Source organism: Salvelinus alpinus, chromosome 11 (genome assembly GCF_045679555.1).
Source record: "Salvelinus alpinus chromosome 11, SLU_Salpinus.1, whole genome shotgun sequence".
Classification (NCBI taxonomy): domain Eukaryota; kingdom Metazoa; phylum Chordata; class Actinopteri; order Salmoniformes; family Salmonidae; genus Salvelinus; species Salvelinus alpinus.
The window spans coordinates 13309439-13329820 of record NC_092096.1 but is presented as its reverse complement, the minus strand read 5'-3'; the positions used below and the strand labels follow the sequence as shown (position 1 = coordinate 13329820).

Genomic DNA, 20382 nt, shown 5'->3' with positions numbered 1-20382 from the left:
CACAGGTCTCAGACCACAGAGAGAACCCAGTAGTCACAGGTCTCAGACCACAGAGAGAACCCAGTGGTCACAGGTCTCAGACCACAGAGAGGACCCAGTGGTCACAGGTCTCAGACCACAGAGAGAACCCAGTGGTCACAGGTCTCAGACCACAGAGAGGACCCAGTGGTCACAGGTCTCAGACCACAGAGAGAACCCAGTGGTCACAGGTCTCAGACCACAGAGAGAACCCAGTGGTCACAGGTCTCAGACCACAGAGAGGACCCAGTGGTCACAGGTCTCAGACCACAGAGAGGACCCAGTGGTCACAGGTCTCAGACCACAGAGAGAACCCAGTGGTCACAGGTCTCAGACCACAGAGAGAACCCAGTGGTCACAGGTCTCAGACCACAGAGAGAACCCAGTGGTCACAGGTCTCAGACCACAGAGAGGACCCAGTGGTCACAGGTCTCAGACCACAGAGAGGACCCAGTGGTCACAGGTCTCAGACCACAGAGAGAACCCAGTGGTCACAGGTCTCAGACCACAGAGAGAACCCAGTGGTCACAGGTCTCAGACCACAGAGAGAACCTAGTGGTCACAGGTCTCAGACCACAGAGAGAACCCAGTGGTCACAGGTCTCAGACCACAGAGAGAACCCAGTGGTCACAGGTCTCGGACCACAGAGAGAACCTAGTGGTCACAGGTCTCAGACCACAGAGAGAACCCAGTGGTCACAGGTCTCAGACCACAGAGAGAACCTAGTGGTCACAGGTCTCAGACCACAGAGAGAACCCAGTGGTCACAGGTCTCAGACCACAGAGAGAACCTAGTGGTCACAGGTCTCAGACCACAGAGAGAACCTAGTGGTCACAGGTCTCAGACCACAGAGAGAACCCAGTGGTCACAGGTCTCAGACCACAGAGAGAACCCAGTGGTCACAGGTCTCAGACCACAGAGAGAACCCAGTGGTCACAGGTCTCAGACCACAGAGAGAACCCAGTGGTCACAGGTCTCAGACCACAGAGAGAACCCAGTGGTCACAGGTCTCAGACCACAGAGAGAACCCAGTGGTCACAGGTCTCAGACCACAGAGAGAACCCAGTGGTCACAGGTCTCAGACCACAGAGAGAACCCAGTGGTCACAGGTCTCAGACCACAGAGAGAACCCAGTGGTCACAGGTCTCAGACCACAGAGAGAACCCAGTGGTCACACACAACAGGGGTCAATACAGAGCCATTGGTCAATACAGAGACAGAGGTCAACACAGAGACAGGGGTCAATACAGAGACAGAGGTCAACACAGAGACAGGGGTCAACACAGAGACAGAGGTCAACACAGAGCCAGTCAAAACACAGTGTCTCCGACCAAAGACAGACAGACAGACAGGGAGGTTAATGCTGGGTCAGACAGACAGACATGGAGGTTAATGCTGGGTCAGACAGACAGACAGGGAGGTTAATGCTGGGTCAGACAGACAGACGGACAGACAGGGAGGTTAATGCTGGGTCAGACAGACAGACAGGGAGGTTAATGCTGGGTCAGACAGACAGACAGGGAGGTTAATGCTGGGTCAGACAGACAGACAGGGAGGTTAATGCTGGGTCAGACAGACAGACAGACAGACAGGGAGGTTAATGCTGGGTCAGACAGACAGACAGACAGACAGACAGACAGGGAGGTTAATGCTGGGTCAGACAGACAGACAGGGAGGGAGGGAGGCAGCAGGTACATGGTGTTTTACTGAGATGTGTGCGTTGGCCAGGGGGATTGATCTCTCTGCCACCCTCGCCACCCTCGCCAACTGGACTCAGCCTGACCCCGACTCTGAAGTCCAGAACATGATGCTAGGTGCTGTTGCAGTCTGTTGGCAATCCCGTACCAGGACCACACACACACACACACACACACACACACACACACACACACACACACACACACACACACACACACACACACACACACACACACACACACACACACACACACACACACACTCTTACACACACTCTTACACACACACACTCTCACTCTCTCACACACACACACACACACAAACACACACACACACACACACACACACACACACACACTGAGTGGTCTGACTGGTCTGATTCACAGGGCAGTGGTCGGGGGGCCCCTGTCGTTCCCAGCGAGGGCCGATATTCAGCGCCGCCCCGTCAGAAACATCACCCCTGTGACAGAACACGGGGAAGTGCACACTGGGTATTTATGGATCCCTGACCTCCTTCTCGACCTGATTCCCGCAGGCGTGAGGAATGTTGGGGTCGTTGTCGCTGGTCTCGGTGCTGAGCCCGTCACGTCTCTGAGACACAATATCACTGGACATCAATGAAACAAAACGGACTGAAAATGGGGAGGGACTACCTCAACCTTTTTCCATTGCAAAGCTTTTCACTATGGTGTGCTCTAATTAATATGACCCACAGTACTGATAGAAGACTGTGGCAATACAGTGATAGACTTAGTTCATGTTCAGTCAGACACGTTTATTTCTCTGTGGATGGTTGTTCTGTGGATGGTGCTCTGTGGATGGTTGTTCTGTGGATGGTGCTCTGTGGATGGTGCTCTGTGGATGGTGCTCTGTGGATGGTGCTCTGTGGGTGGTGCTCTGTGGATGGTGCTCTGTGGGTGGTGCTCTGTGGATGGAGCTCTGTGGATGGAGCTCTGTGGATGGTGCTCTGTGGATGGTGCTCTGTGGATGGTGCTCTGTGGATGGTGCCTTGTGGGTGGTTGTTCTGTGGATGGTGCTCTGTGGATGGTGCTCTGTGGATGGTGCTCTGTGGATGGTGCTCTGTGGATGGTTGTTCTGTGGATGGTGCTCTGTGGATGGTTGTTCTGTAGATGGTGCTCTGTGGATGGTGCTCTGTGGATGGTGCTCTGTGGATGGTGCTCTGTGGATGGTGCTCTGTGGATGGTGCTCTGTGGGTGGTTGTTCTGTGGATGGTGCTCTGTGGATGGTGCTCTGTGGATGGAGCTCTGTGGGTGGTTGTTCTGTGGATGGTGCTCTGTGAGTGGTTGCTCTGTGGATGGTGCTCTGTGGATGGTGCTCTGTGGGTGGTTGTTCTGTGGATGGTGCTCTGTGGATGGTGCTCTGTGGATGGTGCTCTGTGGGTGGTTGTTCTGTGGATGGTGCTCTGTGGATGGTGCTCTGTGGATGGAGCTCTGTGGATGGTGCTCTGTGGATGGTGCTCTGTGGATGGTGCTCTGTGGATGGTGCTCTGTGGATGGTGCTCTGTGGATACTTTGATGACTGAAGGGAGGTCACAGTAGTGTACACTGAAAGGTCATGTTGTGATAGATTAACATGTTGATTACAGTACTGAACAGACTGTCAATGTGGAGACAGTCTAACTCATGTTGTGATAGATTAACATGTTGATTACAGTACTGAACTGACTGTCAATATGGAGACAGTCTAACTCATGTTGTGATATATTAACATGTTGATTACAGTACTGAACAGACTGTCAATGTGAAGACAGTCTAACTCATGTTGTGATAGATTAACACATGTTGATTACAGTACTGAACAGACTGTCAATGTGGAGACAGTCTAACTCATGTTGTGATAGATTAACACATGTTGATTACAGTACTGAACAGACTGTCAATGTGGAGACTGTCAAACTCATGTTGTGATAGATTAACATGTTGATTACAGTACTGAACAGACTGTCAATGTGCAGACAGTCTAACTCATGTTGTGATAGATTAACACATGTTGATTACAGTACTGAACAGACTGTCAATGTGAAGACAGTCTAACTCATGTTGTGATATATTAACACATGTTGATTACAGTACTGAACAGACTGTCAATGTGAAGACAGTCTAACTCATGTTGTGACAGATTAACATGTTGATTACAGTACTGAACAGACTGTCAATGTGGAGACAGTCTAACTCATGTTGTGATAGATTAACATGTTGATTACAGTACTGAACAGACTGTCAATGTGGAGACAGTCTAACTCATGTTGTGATAGATTAACATGTTGATTACAGTACTGAACAGACTGTCAATAAGGAGACAGTCTAACTCATGTTGTGATATATTAACATGTTGATTACAGTACTGAACAGACTGTCAATGTGGAGACAGTCTAACTCATGTTGTGATAGATTAACACATGTTGATTACAGTACTGAACAGACTGTCAATGTGGAGACAGTCTAACTCATGTTGTGATAGATTAACATGTTGATTACAGTACTGAACAGACTGTCAATAAGGAGACAGTCTAACTCATGTTGTGATATATTAACATGTTGATTACAGTACTGAACAGACTGTCAATGTGGAGACAGTCTAACTCATGTTGTGATAGATTAACACATGTTGATTACAGTACTGAACAGACTGTCAATGTGGAGACAGTCTAACTCATGTTGTGATAGATTAACACATGTTGATTACAGTACTGAACAGACTGTCAATAAGGAGACAGTCTAACTCATGTTGTGATAGATTAACATGTTGATTACAGTACTGAACAGACTGTCAATGTGGAGACAGTCTAACTCATGTTGTGATAGATTAACATGTTGATTACAGTACTGAACAGACTGTCAATGTGGAGACAGTCTAACTCATGTTGTGATAGATTAACACATGATTGTCCTGCAGATGGGCACCTTGTCGCCAAACCGATGCCTAGATGTTATCGAGATGTTTTGTCTTTCATCGTTGGCAGACGACGTTGTAAACCATCTTGTTGGTGCCCGTTGTCTCTGCTCCATTCTGAAGGCTCTGATTTGATTTCCTACGGACGCCGGGTTCTGAGAAAGAGTCTCTGTGTCGGCATGGATACAAGCCTGGAAGGTTGTTTGCAAGCGGATCCCTTTGTAGGAAGAGTTTGCATAACTACTGTTGCTATCTTCCCATCTCCTGTTGAGTTGGTCTGGTATATTTGTCATGTAAATATCAATTGAATATGTATTTCTGCTGCATTCCTCCATTGCGGCGAGCCAAGCGTTGACGGACTGGCTTCACATGGATGGCATGCGTCCCAAAGGGCACACTATTCCCTATATAGTCTGCTACTTTTGGCCCCTGGTTTAAAGTAGTGCACTATATAGGGAGTAGGGCCCTGGTCTAAAGTAGTGCACTATATAGGGAATAGGGCTCTGGTTTAAAGTAGTGTACTATACAGGGAATAGGGCTCTGGTCTAAATTAGTGCACTATATAGGGAGTAGGGCTCTGGTCTAAAGTAGTGCACTATATTGGGAATAGGGTATCATTTGGAACAGAGACATCCTGTTATCTGAGTAGCAGATGATGAAGAGATGAGGAGGAAGAGCTGGACAGAGGTTCAATGTCATCGTCATTGGACCCTACAATCCTCCTCCAGTGAACCCCCTGGAACCTGATAGAATCTCTCATCTATCTATCTATCTTCGTTGTTTCACAGCAAAATGAGCTCCACATGACAAGAAAGAAACATCAAAACGCATCATTTCATCTGTCTTTTTTTCTGTTCCCTTCTTCTCTTCACAGACGTCTTGCAGGCAACGATTTCACTCACATTCCCAAAGGAGCGTTCTACGGCCTCTTCAATCTCAAAGTCCTGTAAGTAAACCCCTCCTCTCATGTCTCTCAACCATCTTTTACCCACCTCTTCCAAGATGGGGACATCATGTGGTGAGGCAATAGGTTCCAGGTCTCTCTCTCTCTCTCTCTCCACCTCTCCGTCTCTCTCACTCTCTCCCTCTCTCTCCCACTCGATCTCTGTCTCTCTCTCCACCTCTCTCTCTCTCTCTCTCCCTCTCTCTCTCTCTCTCTCTCTCTCTCTCTCTCTCTCTCTCTCTCTCTCTCTCTCTCTCTCTCTCTCTCTCTCTCTCTCTCCACCTCTCTCACTGTCTCTCTCTCACTCTTTCTGTCTCTCCCACTCGATCTCTGTCTCTCTCTCCACCTCTCTCTCTCTCTCCCTCTATCTCTCTCTCTCTCTCTCTCTCTCTCTCTCTCTCTCTCTCTCTCTCTCTCTCTCTCTCTCTCTCTCTCTCTCTCTCTCTCTCTCTCTCTCTCTGTCTCTCCACCTCTCTCACTGTCTCTCTCTCACTCTTTCTGTCTCTCTCTCTCTGTGTCTCCGTCTCAAACCAGAGGCGATTATCTCTGTTTTCTCAGCAGAAGTGTTTTTACTGTGAGTTGACCTGGAGGTCATTGTTTCTACTGCTACCTCTCAAGTCTCTCCACAAAGAGCCTTGGACAGGGATCAGATGATTCACAGGAATCTTTAATTATCAAAATGTGCTGGTAATTTATAGTAATTGGTGTTAAAAGGGGTTAGTCTTAGGAAAGTATTGGAAAGCAATTTTGCCACTTTGAGAAAATTGCCTGAGAAGTGCTTTGTGGATGGATCGCCCTGTAAGGTCTTCAATGTATCCTAAATGGCACCCTATTCCCTAAGTAGTGCACTATATAGAGTATAGGGTGCATTTAGGAACAAAGCCCAGTTCTACCTAGAGCAGATAGAAGCTTCAGGGAGTTTCAGCTTCATGCTTCACACTTGTAGCATGAAACCTCAAGGTATTCTGGAGATGAAGGGATGAAAAGGAGGGAGATCTGGGAAGGAGGGAGGAAAGGAAGGGAGATCTGGGAAGGAGGGAGGAAAGGAGGGAGATCTGGGAAGGAGAGAGGAAAGGAGGGAGATCTGAGAAGGGAGGAAAGGAGGGAGATCTGAGAAGGAGGGAGGAAAGGAGGGAGGTCTGGGAAGGAGGGAGGAAATGAGGGAGGTCTGGGAAGGAGGGATTAAAGGAGGGAGATCTGGGAAGGAGGGAGATCTGGGAAGGAGGGAGGTCTGAGAAGGAGGGAGGAAAGGAGGGAGATCTGAGGAGGGAGGAAAGGAGGGAGATCTGGGAAGGAGGGAGGAAAGGAGGGAGATCTGAGGAGGGAGGAAAGGAGGGAGATCTGGGAAGGAGGGAGGAAAGGAGGGAGATCTGGGAAGGAGGGAGGAAAGGAGGGAGATCTAAGGAGGGAGGGAGGAAAGGAGGGAGATCTGAGAAGGAGGGAGGAAAGGAGGGAGATCTGGGAAGGAGGGAGGAAAGGAGGGAGATCTGGGAAGGAGGGAGGAAAGGAGGGAGATCTGGGAAGGAGGGAGGATAGGAGGGAGATCTGAGAAGGAGGGAGGAAAGGAGGGAGATCTGAGAAGGAGGGAGGAAAGGAGGGAGATCTGGGAAGGAGGGAGGAAAGGAGGGAGATCTGGGAAGGATGGAGGAAAGGAGGGAGATCTGGGAAGGAGGGAGGAAAGGAGGGAGATCTGGGAAGGAGGGAGGAAAGGAGGGAGATCTGAGAAGGAGGGAGGAAAGGAGGGAGATCTGAGAAGGAGGGAGGAAAGGAGGGAGATCTGGGAAGAGGACTCAGGGTGATACATCTCCATCAACATGGTAGTGCTACCCAGCTCTCTCTCTCTCTCTCTCTCTCTCTCTCTCTCTCTCTCTCTCTCTCTCTCTCTCTCTCTCTCTCTCTCTCTCTCTCTCTCTCTCTCTCTCTCTCTCTCTCTCTCTCTCTCTCGCTTTCTCTCTCTTTTTCTCTCTCTCTCTCTCTCTCACTCTCTCTCTCTCTCCGTCTCTCTGACAAGGCCTTGACATGTTAAACTTTCACAGTTGCTGACAGTTTATCAGTTTTTTTGCTGACTAGACTGTAAAAATGAAATATACATGTTTTTTTTTTTTGTCCGGTGTTGAGATAGTTCTCCTGTGACCCTTCTAACATCTGAGACCGTTGATCCATTGCAAAACTCTTACTGAACTCTGTGTTGTGGTGCTTCTCCACGTAGATTCATAAAAGAACACGTCTTTGATATGAATACTAGGGATAATCACTAACAGTCCCTACATTTGTAGAGTTTTATACCTAAATACACATGTTGAGGCTACAGGCAGGTTTGTAATTTATTACCCTGTACCAGAACCATCTGGGCCGGCGCTGCGGATCTCATAAAAGTAGATAAAAACCTGTTTGTGACATGTAGAACAAATGTCCGAGGTAAGTGAGCTTTGTAAAAGTAAATTTCCTGTGAAACGACCGTTTTTGATGAAAGCGCCGGCAGGAATATTGGACCATATTTCAGCGCCATTGTCATTTGTCACAAGGAGAGAATCTGGTCTGGTGTAAGTCTCTCTGGACCCGGTTCTTTTCCTCTGTCTATACCAACCTTCTCTCCTTCTTCCTTTTGAAGACTTCAAAGTTATTTGTTACAAGAGCAGCACTGCAAAGGGTTTCCTGTTTTGTGTAACTTAGATAAAGGATGTACGTCAAGCAACACATACACTATATATACAAAAGTATGTGGACACCCCTTCAAATTAGTGGATTCGGGCTATTTCACCCACATCCGTTGCTGACTGGTGTATGAAATCGAGCACACAGCCATGCAATCTCAATAGACAAACATTGGCAGTAGAATGGCCTTACTGAAGAGCTCGGTGACTTTCAACGTGGCACCGTCATAGGATGCCACCTTTCCAAGAAGTCAGTTCATCAAATTTCTGCCCTGCTAGAGCTGCCCCCGCTCAAATGTAAACGCTGTTCTTGTGAAGTGGAAACGTCTAGGAGCAACAACGGCTCAGCCGCAAAGTGGTAGGCCACACAAGCTCACAGAACGGGACCGCAGAGTGCTGAAGTGCATAGCGAGTAAAAGTCGTCTGTTCTCGGTTGCAACGCTCACTACCGAGTTCTAAACTGCCTCTGGAATCAACGTCAGCACAAGAACGGTTCGTCAGGAGCTTCATAAAGTGGTTTTCCAATGGCTGAGCAGCCGCACACAAGCCTATAATCACCATTGCTAATGTGAGGTGTCGGCTGGAGTGGTGTAAAGCTCGCTGCCGTTGAACTGTTGAGCAGTGGAATCACGTTCTCTGGAGTGATGAGTCACGCTTCACCATCTGGCATTCCGACGGACAAATCTGGTTTTGGCGGATGCCAGGAGAACGCTACCTGTCCGAATGCATAGTGCCAACTGTAAAGTTTGGTGGAGGAGGAATAATGGTCTGGGCCTGTTTTCATAGTTCGGGCTAGGCTCCTTAGTTCCAGTGAAGGGAAATCTTCACGCTACAGCTTACAATGACATTCTAGACGATTCTGTGCTTCCAACTTTGTGGCAACAGTTTGGGAATGGTTCTTTCCTGTTTCAGCATGACATTGCCCCCGTGCACAAAGCAAGGTTCATACAGAAATGGTTTGTCGATCGGTGTGGAAGAACTTGACTGGCCTGCACCGAGCCCTGACCTCAACCCCATCGAACACTTTTGGGATGAATTGGAACGCTGACTGCGAGCCAGGCCTAATCGCCCAACATCAGTGTCCGAACTCACCAATGCTCTTGATGTGTTCCAACATCTAGTGGAAAGCCTTCCCAGAAGAGTGGAGGCTGTTATAGCAGCAATGTTCCAACATCTAGTGGAAAGCCTTCCCAGAAGAGTGGAGGCTGTTATAGCAGCAATGTTCCAACATCTAGTGGAAAGCCTTCCCAGAAGAGTGGAGGCTGTTATAGCAGCAATGTTCCAACATCTAGTGGAAAGCCTTCCCAGAAGAGTGGAGGCTGTTATAGCAGCAATGTTCCAACATCTAGTGGAAAGCCTTCCCAGAAGAGTGGAGGCTGTTATAGCAGCAATGTTCCAACATCTAGTGGAAAGCCTTCCCAGAAGAGTGGAGGCTGTTATAGCAGCAATGTTCCAACATCTAGTGGAAAGCCTTCCCAGAAGAGTGGAGGCTGTTATAGCAGCAATGTTCCAACATCTAGTGGAAAGCCTTCCCAGAAGAGTGGAGGCTGTTATAGCAGCAATGTTCCAACATCTAGTGGAAAGCCTTCCCAGAAGAGTGGAGGCTGTTATAGCAGCAATGTTCCAACATCTAGTGGAAAGCCTTCCCAGAAGAGTGGAGGCTGTTATAGCAGCAATGTTCCAACATCTAGTGGAAAGCCTTCCCAGAAGAGTGGAGGCTGTTATAGCAGCAATGTTCCAACATCTAGTGGAAAGCCTTCCCAGAAGAGTGGAGGCTGTTATAGCAGCAATGTTCCAACATCTAGTGGAAAGCCTTCCCAGAAGAGTGGAGGCTGTTATAGCAGCAATGTTCCAACATCTAGTGGAAAGCCTTCCCAGAAGAGTGGAGGCTGTTATAGCAGCAATGTTCCAACATCTAGTGGAAAGCCTTCCCAGAAGAGTGGAGGCTGTTATAGCAGCAATGTTCCAACATCTAGTGGAAAGCCTTCCCAGAAGAGTGGAGGCTGTTATAGCAGCAATGTTCCAACATCTAGTGGAAAGCCTTCCCAGAAGAGTGGAGGCTGTTATAGCAGCAATGTTCCAACATCTAGTGGAAAGCCTTCCCAGAAGAGTGGAGGCTGTTACAGCAGCAATGTTCCAACATCTAGTGGAAAGCCTTCCCAGAAGAGTGGAGGCTGTTATAGCAGCAATGGGGGGGAACCAACTCCATATTAATGAGCTTGGAATGAGATGTTCGACGAGCAGATGTCCACATACTTTTGGTAGTGTAGTGTAATTTATCAATCGGAAGAAGAAAGAAAATGTGTAGTTAAAAGAAGAACAGGAAAGATTTATTAAATATAAAAGTTGATGTATATTCACATATTTTACCCTCAAAGAATATTAGTGATAGCAGCTGGTCTGGTCTTCTCTTCATAGGTATATACAGTGGGGAGAACAAGTATTTGATACACTGCCGATTTTGCAGGTTTTCCTACTTACAAAGCATGTAGAGGTCTGTAATTTTTATCATAGGTACACTTCAACTGTGAGAGACGGAATCTAAAACAAAAATCCAGAAAATCACATTGTATGATTTTTAAATAATTAATTTGCATTTTATTGCATGACATAAGTATTTGATCACCTACCAACCAGTAAGAATTCCGGCTCTCACAGACCTGTTAGTTTTTCTTTAAGAAGCCCTCCTGTTCTCCACTCATTACCTGTATTAACTGCACCTGTTTGAACTCGTTACCTGTATAAAAGACACCTGTCCACACACAATCAAACAGATTCCAACCTCTCCACAATGGCCAAGACCAGAGAGCTGTGTAAGGACATCAGGGATAAAATTGTAGACCTGCACAAGGCTGGGATGGGCTACAGGACAATAGGCAAGCAGCTTGGTGAGAAGGAAACAACTGTTGGCGCAATTATTAGAAAATGGAAGAAGTTCAAGATGACGGTCAATCACCCTCGGTCTGGGGCTCCATGCAAGATTTCACCTCGTGGGGCATCAATGATCATGAGGAAGGTGAGGGATCAGCCCAGAACTACACGGCAGGACCTGGTCAATGACCTGAAGAGAGCTGGGACCACAGTCTCAAAGAAAACCATTAGTAACACACTACGCCGTCATGGATTAAAATCCTGCAGCGCACGCAAGGTCCCCCTGCTTAAGCCAGTGCATGTCCAGGCCTGTCTGAAGTTTGCCAATGACCATCTGGATGATCCAGAGGAGGAATGGGAGAAGGTCATGTGGTCTGATGAGACAAAAATAGAGCTTTTTGGTCTAACTCCACTCGCCGTGTTTGGAGGAAGAAGAAGTATGAGTACAACCCCAAGAACACCATCCCAACCGTGAAGCATGGAGGTGGAAACATCATTCTTTGGGGATGCTTTTCTGCAAAGGGGACAGGACGACTGCACCGTATTGAGGGGAGGATGGATGGGGCCATGTATCGCGAGATCTTGGCCAACAACCTCCTTCCCTCAGTAAGAGCATTGAAGATGGGTCGTGGCTGGGTCTTCCAGCATGACAACGACACGAAGCACACAGCCATGGCAACTAAGGAGTGGCTCCGTAAGAAGCATCTCAAGGTCCTGGAGTGGCCTAGCCAGTCTCCAGACCTGAACCCAATAGAAAATCTTTGGAGGGAGCTGAAAGTCCGTATTGCCCAGCGACAGCCCCGAAACCTGAAGGATCTGGAGAAGATCTGTAGGGAGGAGTGGGCCAAAATCCCTGCTGCAGTGTGTGCAAACCTAGTCAAGAACTACAGGAAACGTATGATCTCTGTAATTGCAAACAAAGGTTTCTGTACCAAATATTAAGTTCTGCTTTTCTGATGTATCAAATACTTATGTCATGCAATAAAATGCAAATTAATTACTTAAAAATCATACAATGTGATTTTCTGGATTTTTGTTTTAGATTCCGTCTCTCATAGTTGAAGTGTACCTATGATAAAAATTACAGACCTCTACATGCTTTGTAAGTAGGAAAACCTGCAAAATCGGCAGTGTATCAAATACTTGTTCTCCCCACTGTAGATGTTTGGTTCTATAAACCATTTGTTCCATTAGCCTTTCTCCTGTCATTGTGGTTACATATGCTACACTACTGTTGTCCGAGGAAGGCTTGTTGTGACTGTTGTCAAGAAGAGTTTTATACTGGACATCTGGGGAGGTCTTAGTGGTCAGATAGAGGAATGTGACACACTTTCACAGCCAATCAGATGAGCTCATTAAGTTATTTGTTTGTTTACATTCGCAGCTCACTCAAACAGGGGGAGAGAGAGAGAGACTGGGAGAGAGACTAGGAGAGACAGAGAGAGAGAGAGGCTGGGAGAGAGACTAGGAGAGACAGAGAGAGAGAGACTGGGAGAGAGACTAGGAGAGACAGAGAGAGAGAGCGAGAGAGACAGACAGACACAGAGACAGACAGACAGACAGACAGACAGACAGAGAGAGAGAGACAGCTAGAGAGAGTTGAGTACACATCTGCCTCTAAGCCTGAATTCCAACATGTTTGGGCAATGTCCACATCCGATGTTCTGCTGCCTGTGATCCTGTCTGTGTGTTCCTCATCTGTGGCTTGACAGACTACGGAACTCTGGATGAAGACTTGACACCCAGTTTGTTCATGTACAGACAGTAGATTAGATGAGGTACTAACACAGTCCAGAGATGTTGTTTCCTCAGGGATTAGCGATAGGATATTTGTACATTAGAATTTATACATTTATAAGTATTTTATTTTTGGATGGACAGTGACAATCAGAAGCTAGAGAGAGAGAAAGATAAATATTTTATTGTTTATTTCTTTTTTGTTTAATATCTATTTCACTTGATTTGGCATGTTTCCCATGCCAATAAAGCCCTTGAATCGAACTGAATTGAACTGAATTGAATTGACAGATATTGAGGGGACAGAGAGTAGGGGCCGAGGTGGGATTCGTAACCCCGTCAACAGTCGGTATATGTGGTCCAGATTTGGCTGCGTTAACACGACACCAGAGCAGAGTATTCTGTATGATCTGTGTCCGTTAGGATAGTATACTGTATTCTATTGTAGTCTATTGTATTCTATTGTAGTATATTGTATTTTATTGAATTGTAATGATGACACACATTACAGTAGGCCTATGTGTCACGCCCTGGCCATAGAGAGGTTTTTATTCTCTATTTTGGTTAGGCCAGGGTGTGACTAGGGTGGGCATTCTATGTTTTCTATTTCTTTGTGTTTGGCCGGGTATGGTTCTCAATCAGGGACAGCTGTCTATCGTTGTCTCTGATTGGGAATCATACTTAGGCAGCCTTTTTCCCACCTGCGTTTTGTGGGAAGTTGTTTTCTGTCTGCACCTGACAGAACTGTTTCGGTTTGTTCTACTTTGTTATTTTGTTTCACTGTTCAGTTTGATTAAATATCATGAACGCTTACCCACGCTGCACCTTGGTCTCCTTCTACTTCAAACAACGAACGTTACACTATGCTGTGTTAGTTCTGCCTCAGTACTCTGACACGTAGATGACAGTCCATCCTACAGTTACAGGCTATATTAATACACAGTCTACCCTACAGCTACAGGCTATATAAATACACAGTCTACCCTACAGCTACAGGCTATATTAATACACAGTCTACCCTACAGCTACAGGCTATATAGATACACAGTCTACCCTACAGCTACAGGCTATATAAATACACAGTCTACCCTACAGCTACAGGCTATATAAATACACACAGTCTACCCTACAGCTACAGGCTATATAGATACACAGTCTACCCTACAGTTACAGGCTATATAAATACACAGTCTACCCTACAGCTACAGGCTATATAAATACACAGTCTACCCTACAGCTACAGGCTATATAAATACACAGTCTACCCTACAGCTACAGGCTATATAAATACACAGTCTACCCTACAGCTACAGGCTATATAAATACACACAGTCTACCCTACAGCTACAGGCTATATAAATACACAGTCTACCCTACAGCTACAGGCTATATTAATATACAGTCTACCCTACAGCTACAGGCTATATAAATACACAGTCTACCCTACAGCTACAGGCTATATAAATACACAGTCTACCCTACAGCTACAGGCTATATAAATACACAGTCTACCCTACAGCTACAGGCTATATAAATACACAGTCTACCCTACAGCTACAGGCTATATAAATACACAGTCTACCCTACAGCTACAGGCTATATAAATACACAGTCTACCCTACAGCTACAGGCTATATAAATACACACAGTCTACCCTACAGCTACAGGCTATATAAAGACACAGTCTACCCTACAGCTACAGGCTATATAAATACACAGTCTACCCTACAGCTACAGGCTATATAAATACACACAGTCTACCCTACAGCTACAGGCTATATAAATACACAGTCTACCCTACAGCTACAGGCTATATTAATATACAGTCTACCCTACAGCTACAGGCTATATAAATACACAGTCTACCCTACAGCTACAGGCTATATTAATATACAGTCTACCCTACAGCTACAGGCTATATAAATACACAGTCTACCCTACAGCTACAGGCTATATTAATATACAGTCTACCCTACAGCTACAGGCTATATAAATACACAGTCTACCCTACAGCTACAGGCTATATAAATACACAGTCTACCCTACAGCTACAGGCTATATAAATACACAGTCTACCCTACAGCTACAGGCTATATAAATACACAGTCTACCCTACAGTTACAGGCTATATAAATACATAGAGTCTACCCTACAGCTACAGGCTATATTAATACACAGTCTACCCTACAGCTACAGGCTATATAGATACACAGTCTACCCTACAGCTACAGGCTATATAAATACACAGTCTACCCTACAGCTACAGGCTATATAAATACACAGTCCACCCTACAGCTACAGGCTATATAGATACACAGTCTACCCTACAGCTACAGGCTATATTAATACACAGTCTACCCTACAGCTACAGGCTATATAGATACACAGTCTACCCTACAGCTACAGGCTATATAAATACACAGTCTACCCTACAGCTACAGGCTATATAAATACAAAGTCCACCCTACAACTACAGACTATATAAATACACAGTCTACCCTACAACTACAGACTATATAAATACACAGTCTACCCTACAACTACAGGCTATATAAATACACAGTCTACCCTACAGCTACAGGCTATATAAATACACAGTCTACCCTACAGCTACAGGCTATATAAATACACAGTCCACCCTACAGCTACAGGCTATATAAATACACAATCTACCCTACAGCTACAGGCTATATAAATACACACAGTCTACCCTACAACTACAGACTATATAAATATACAGTCTACCCTACAGCTACAGGCTATATAAATATACAGTCTACCCTACAGCTACAGGCTATATAAATACACAGTCTACCCTACAGCTACAGGCTATATAAATACACAGTCTACCCTACAGCTACAGACTATATAAATACACAGTCTACCCTACAGCTACAGGCTATATAAATACACAGTCTACCCTACAGCTACAGGCTATATTAATATACAGTCTACCCTACAGTTACAGGCTATATAAATACACAGTCTACCCTACAGCTACAGGCTATATAAATACACAGTCTACCCTACAGCTACAGGCTATATAAATACACAGTCTACCCTACAGCTACAGGCTATATAAATACACAGTCTACCCTACAGCTACAGGCTATATAAATACACAGTCTACCCTACAGTTACAGGCTATATAAATACACAGTCTACCCTACAGTTACAGGCTATATAAATACACAGTCTACCCTACAGCTACAGGCTATATAAATACACAGTCTACCCTACAGCTACAGGCTATATAAATACACAGTCTACCCTACAGCTACAAGCTATATAAATACACAGTCTACCCTACAGCTACAGGCTATATAAATACACAGTCTACCCTACAGCTACAGGCTATATAAATACACAGTCTACCCTACAGTTACAGGCTATATAAATACAGTCTACCCTACAGCTACAGGCTATATTAATATACAGTCTACCCTACAACTACAGACTATATAAATACACAGTCTACCCTACAACTACAGACTATATAAATACACAGTCTACCCTACAGCTACAGGCTATATAAATACACAGTCTACCCTACAGCTACAGGCTATATAAATATACAGTCTACCCTACAGCTACAGGCTATATAAATACACAGTCTACCCTACAGCTACAGGCTATATAGATACACAGTCTACCCTACAGCTACAGGCTATATAAATACACAGAGTCTCCCCTACAACTGTTCAGTGTCACCTCTCTCTGATAGATTTAAAGGGTCTGTGTTTTGTGTCAGTGTCACCTCTCTCTGATAGATTATAAAGGGTCTGTGTTTTGTGTCAGTGTCATCTCTCTCTGATAGATTATAAAGGGTCTGTGTTCTGTGTCAGTGTCACCTCTCTCTGATAGATTATAAAGGGTCTGTGTTTTGTGTCAGTGTCACCTCTCTCTGATAGATTTAAAAGGGTCTGTGTTTGTGTCAGTGTCACCTCTCTCTGATAGATTTAAAGGGTCTGTGTTCCGTGTCTGTGTCACCTCTCTCTGATAGATTTAAAGGGTCTGTGTTTTGTGTCAGCAGTGTCACCTCTCTCTGATAGATTTCTCTGATAGAGCGCCTTTCAGGTGCGCCATCAGTTTTCTTCCCCCTGCCCTGACGATCTCTTGCGTTTTATATCCCCCTGCAGGATGCTTCAGAACAACCAGCTACGACGGGTTCCAGGAGAAGCCCTTCAGAACCTCAGGAACCTCCAGTCTCTGTGAGTGTCGATCGTCTTCCTCCTCCACCATCGCTGCTGCCCCGTCCAAATGAAAGAAGCTCTCTTTTCAATAGGAATGAGCCTCTCTTCTCACTACCTTTCTCCTCTCTCTCTCGCTCTCTTTTCAATAGGAATGAGCCTCTCTTCTCACTACCTTTCTCCTCTCTCTCTCGCTCTCTTTTCAATAGGAATGAGCCTCTCTTCTCACTACCTTTCTCCTCTCTCTCTCTCTTTTTTCAATAGGAATGAGCCTCTCTTCTCACTACCTTTCTCCTCTCTCTCTCGCTCTCTTTTCAATAGGAATGAGCCTCTCTTCTCACTACCTTTCTCCTCTCTCTCTTTTCAATAGGAATGAGCCTCTCTTCTCACTACCTTTCTCCTCTCTCTCTCGCTCTCTTTTTTCTCTCTCTCTCTCTTTCTCTCTCTCTTTCTCTCTCTCTCTTAATTCAATTTAAGGGCTTTATTGACATGGGAAACATATGTTAACATTGCCAACGCAAGTGAAATAGATAATAACAAAAGTGAAATAAACAGTAACAAAATAACAGTAAATATTACACTCACAAAGTTTCCAAAAGAATAAAGACATTTCAAATGTCATTATGTCTACAGTATATACAGTGTTGTAATGATGTGTAAATAATTAAAGTACAAAATGGGAAATAATTAAACATAAATATGGGTTGTATTTACAATGGTGTTTGTTCTTCACTGGTTGACCTTTTCTTGTGGCAACAGATCACAAATCTTGCTGCTGTGATGTCACACTGTGGTATTTCTTTGTGGGTCTGTGTAATCTGAGGGAAATATGTGTCTCTAATATGGTCATACATTTGGCAGGAGGTTAGGAAGTGCAGCTCAGTTTCCACCTCAATTTGTGGGCAGTGTGCACATAGCCTGTCTTCTCTTGAGAGCCAGGTCTGCCTACGGCGGCCTTTCTCAATAGCAAGGCTATGCCTACTGAGTCTATACATAATCAAAGCTTTCCTTAAGTTTGGGTCAGTCACAGTGGTCAGGTATTCTGCCACTGTGTACTCTCTGTTTAGGGCAAAATAGCATTCTAGTTTGCTCAGTTTTTTTGTTAATTCTTTCCAATGTGTCAAGTAATTATATTTTAGTTTTCTCATGATTTGGTTGGGTAGAATTGTGTTGCTGTCCTGGGGCTCTGTGGGGTGTGTTTGTGTTTGTGAACAGAACCCCAGGACCAGCTTGCATTGGGGACTCTTCTCCAGGTTCATCTCTCTGTAGGTGATGGCTTTGTTATGGAAGTTTTGGGAATCGCTTCCTTTTAGGTGGTTGTAGAATATAACGTATATATTCTGGATTTTGATCATTAGCATCATTTGATCATCGGCCTAATTCTGCTCTGCACACATTATTTGGTGTTTTATGTTGTACACAGAGGATATTTTAGTAGAATTCTGCATGCAGAGACTCAATTTGGTGTTTGTCCCATTTTGTGAATTATTGGTTGGTGAGCGGACCCCAGACCTCACAACCATAAAGGGCAATGGGTTCTATAACCGATTGCCAGTATTTTTAGACAGATCCTAATTCTCTCTATCTCTATCTCTATCTCCCTTCTCTCTCTCTTTGTCCTCATGCTGTCTTTCTCCTCTCTCTCTCTCTCTCTATCTTTCTTCTCTCTCTCTCTACCTTTCTTCTCTCGCTCTCTCCATCCCCTGTCTATCCTTGACCTTTTCCTTTAAGGAAATCTCCAGGCAACTAGAGACCATCTCCACTTTCGGTTTCAGCATCAATTACTGTTTTTTATCAGGCTCTCACTCTCTCTCCATAAGTGGCCTGATGGGGTTGGAGGGGTGGGAGAGGTGTGTGTGCTTGTGTGTTCGTGCGTTTGTGTGTGTGTAAAATGGGGTGGGGGGGTACCGAGAGAGTTGGAATGGAGAGTCTAAATCAATGTGGGCCCATAGAGAGAGCCTTACCTTTGATCAGCGGAGAAAGAAGAGATGAAGAAGAGGGGAGATAGGAAGGAGAGCTGAATGCAGATTGTATTTCACTGGAGTCCCTTCTCTTCTCTGTACCTTCCTCCTCCTCTCTCCCTTCTCTTCTCTGTACCATCCTCCTCCTCTCTCCCTTCTCTTCTCTGTACCTTCCTCCTCCTCTCTCCTTCCTCCTCCTCTCTCCCTTCTCTTCTCTGTACCTTCCTCCTCCTCTCTCCTCCTTCCCCCTCCTCTCTCCCTTCTCTTCTCTGTACCTTCCTCCTCCTCTCTCCATCCCTCCTCCTCTCCTTTCTCCTCCTCTCCTTCCTCTTCCTCTCTCCTTCCCGCTTCCTCTCTCCTTCCCCCTCCTCTCTCCATCCCTCCTCCTCTCCTTTCTCCTCCTCTCCTTCCTCCTCCTCCTCTCCTTCCTCCTCCTCTCTCCTTCCCCCTCCTCTCTCCATCCCTCCTCCTCTCCTTTCTCCTCCTCTCCTTCCTCCTCCTCCTCTCCTTCCTCCTCCTCTCTCCTTCCCCCTCCTCTCTCCATCCCTCCTCCTCTCCTTTCCCCTCCTCTCTCCCTTCTCTTCTCTTTACCTTCCTCCTCCTCTCTCCATCCCTCCTCCTCTCCTTCCTCCTCCTTTCTCCTCCCCCCTCCTCTCTCCCTTCTCTTCTCTTTACCTTCCTCCTCCCCTCTCCTTCCCCCTCCTCTCTCCTTCCCCCTCCTCTCTCCTTTCTCCTCCTCTCTCCTTCCCCCTCCTCTCTCCTTTCCCCTCCTCTCTCCTTTCTCCTCCTCTCCTTCCTCCTCCTCTCTCCCTTCACTTCTCTGTACCTTCCCCCTCCTCTCTCCATCCTTCCTCCTCCTCTCTCCTTTCTCCTCCTCTCTCCCTTCTCTTCTCTTTACCTTTCCCCTCCTCTCTCCTTCCCCCTCCTCTCTCCTTTCCCCTCCTCTCTCCTTTCTCCTCCTCTCCTTCCTCCTCCTCTCTCCCTTCACTTCTCTGTACCTTCCCCCTCCTCTCTCCATCCTTCCTCCTCCTCTCTCCTTTCTCCTCCTCTCTCCCTTCTCTTCTCTTTACCTTTCCCCTCCTCTCTCCTTTCCCCTCCTCTCTCCTTTCTCCTCCTCTCTCCCTTCTCTTCTCTTTACCTTTCCCCTCCTCTCTCCCTTCTCTAATCCTTTCCCCTCCTCTCTCCTTTCTCCTCCTCTCTCCTTCCCCCTCCTCTCTCCTTCCTCCTCCTCTCTCCCTTCACTTCTCTGTACCTTCCCCCTCCTCTCTCCATCCTTCCTCCTCCTCTCTCATTTCTCCTCCTCTCTCCCTTCTCTTCTCTAATCCTTTCCCCTCCTCTCTCCTTTCTCCTCCTCTCTCCTTCCCCCTCCTCTCTCTTACCCCTCCAAACGCACGTGG

The 20382-nt window shown here is 46.0% G+C and overlaps 1 protein-coding gene across 2 annotated transcripts in view; it reads left to right on the top strand.

Moving 5' to 3' along the window:
- The window catches only part of LOC139533593 (leucine-rich repeat-containing G-protein coupled receptor 5-like), a 187018-nt gene that overhangs the window by 78913 nt on the left and 87723 nt on the right, over nucleotides 1–20382 (top strand). For both annotated transcript variants that reach the window (XM_071331740.1, XM_071331741.1), the window contains exons 3-4: nucleotides 5504–5575; nucleotides 16974–17045. In XM_071331740.1, the coding sequence (XP_071187841.1) occupies nucleotides 5504–5575; nucleotides 16974–17045 (144 nt within the window). The remainder of the gene's footprint in view (nucleotides 1–5503; nucleotides 5576–16973; nucleotides 17046–20382) is intronic.